The sequence below is a fragment of the Charadrius vociferus genome, unplaced genomic scaffold (genome assembly GCF_000708025.1).
Source record: "Charadrius vociferus isolate BGI_N301 unplaced genomic scaffold, ASM70802v2 scaffold1041, whole genome shotgun sequence".
Taxonomy (NCBI): Eukaryota; Metazoa; Chordata; class Aves; order Charadriiformes; family Charadriidae; genus Charadrius; species Charadrius vociferus.
Genome location: NW_009646843.1, coordinates 1405083 through 1406640, shown reverse-complemented (window position 1 = coordinate 1406640; position 1558 = coordinate 1405083). Strand labels below are relative to the sequence as shown.

Sequence of the window (1558 nt, the reverse complement as noted above, 5' to 3'; positions counted from 1 at the left end):
CGGAGTGGGCTTGGGCCCCCTCCTGTCGCCACACTCAGCACTCGGCCTCGGAGACGGCAAAGAGGGCACCGTCCTGTTTGCCCACCTCGGCCACGGCGGCGGCCAGCTGCGAGAGGTTGCCGTTGGGGAAGTGCCGTGCTTCCCACAGGTTGAGGATCATGGCCGTGGGGCTGGACTTCGAGGCGAAGAAGCTAAGATGGCTGGTGAGGGGACAGAAGGACTGTGTTAGCACACATGGATGGCTCTGCAGCCTGGGACCAGCCCCGTGCTGGTTTCACCTTGGGCACCATCCCACTCCCAGGGTCCCCCCACAGCGTGCCAGCATCCATCCAAAGGTGCAGGATGAGGCCAGAATGCCCCTGTCCCCATCCACCCCTGTCCCCAGCGCCGTCCCCATCCCAGGCCACCTGTCAAGGTTGAGCTTCTGGGCCAGCGTCCTCCAGTCAGCTCCCCGGGTGCCTGGTGGGTCCAGGCTGCTGATGATCTTCTGGCGGATGAGGAAGGGGATCTTGAAGGCACTGGGTCCCACCAGGGCCGGGGCACCCACCTCGCTGTCAGGGACCAGCCAGTCCGAAAACCTCGTGTCCTACGGGGGAGCATGGGGGGGCAGGGAGGATGTGAGCTCATCCCAGGGTCACCCCTGGGACCTCCCCCAGCCCGGCCCTCACCTTGGCGATGTTGAAGTTGACAGTGAAGCTCTGCCCATCACCCTCCACCTGCCAGACCCAGATCTTGCAGGCCAGCTCGCAGGTGCTGGGGCTCAGGCGCTCCAGGGTGAAGGTGCAGTGCAGGAAGGGCTGCAGCCCACTCCAGATGTGGTAGAAGGGGATCTCCTGTGGCAGGATGATGGGTGGGTGGGGGTCAGGGTGGCAGCGACAACCCCCTCCATCCTCATCCCCACCCACTGGTTGGGCTCTTCACCTGGTAGCTGGCGAGGAGCTTGCTCTTCCAGAGGGAGCTGGGCATGTCGTGGATGGAGAGGCGCAGGTTGTGGTAGCTGTCCTTGAAGTGCAGCACCCGGGGGGCTCCAATCAGCTGCCCCCCCAGCTGCTTCTCCAGCTGCATCCCCTCCTGCCGGCACAGACAGCAGTCAGGCAGGAGCTGCTGAGCCCCAGGAGCCCAGCCCTGCCCGCACGGCATCACCCCGAGCTGGGATGGGGGGGGTGTTGCATGGGGACTCCCCCCATCCCGGTACCTTGAGGACGTCCTGGGTGTCACTGAGGCAGTAGACGCGGATGTTGTACTCCAGTGAGGGGCAGGCGGCCGGCGCGAACAGGACCAGCTTGAGGCGCTTGGAGGCCGCCATGCTGAGGGACTCCCCGACCAGGGCGAAGCGCCCCAGCTGCTCCGTGAAGATGTAGCATGCCTGCGCTTCCAGCTGGCAGTAGTACAGCTCCGTGCACGGCTCAGCACCCAGCTGCAGCACGTCCTGCGGCACCCAGGCAGAGATGCACCCCGGACATGGCCATCCACCCCAACCCCAACCCCCACGAGCCCCCTCCGCCTCTCCCCGACAGGCGCTCACCTCCCACGTGCCCTCGCAGGACTGCTTCTTACG

The 1558-nt window shown here is 65.9% G+C and overlaps 1 protein-coding gene across 1 annotated transcript in view; it reads right to left on the bottom strand.

Moving 5' to 3' along the window:
* Window positions 1-34: 34 nt before the first annotated feature.
* The window catches only part of UNC5A (unc-5 homolog A (C. elegans)), a 20071-nt gene continuing 18547 nt past the window's right edge, over window positions 35-1558 (bottom strand). The window contains 6 exon segments of the mRNA XM_009893634.1: window positions 35-200; window positions 408-586; window positions 669-833; window positions 922-1071; window positions 1196-1429; window positions 1526-1552. Coding sequence (XP_009891936.1) covers window positions 35-200; window positions 408-586; window positions 669-833; window positions 922-1071; window positions 1196-1429; window positions 1526-1552 — 921 coding nt within the window.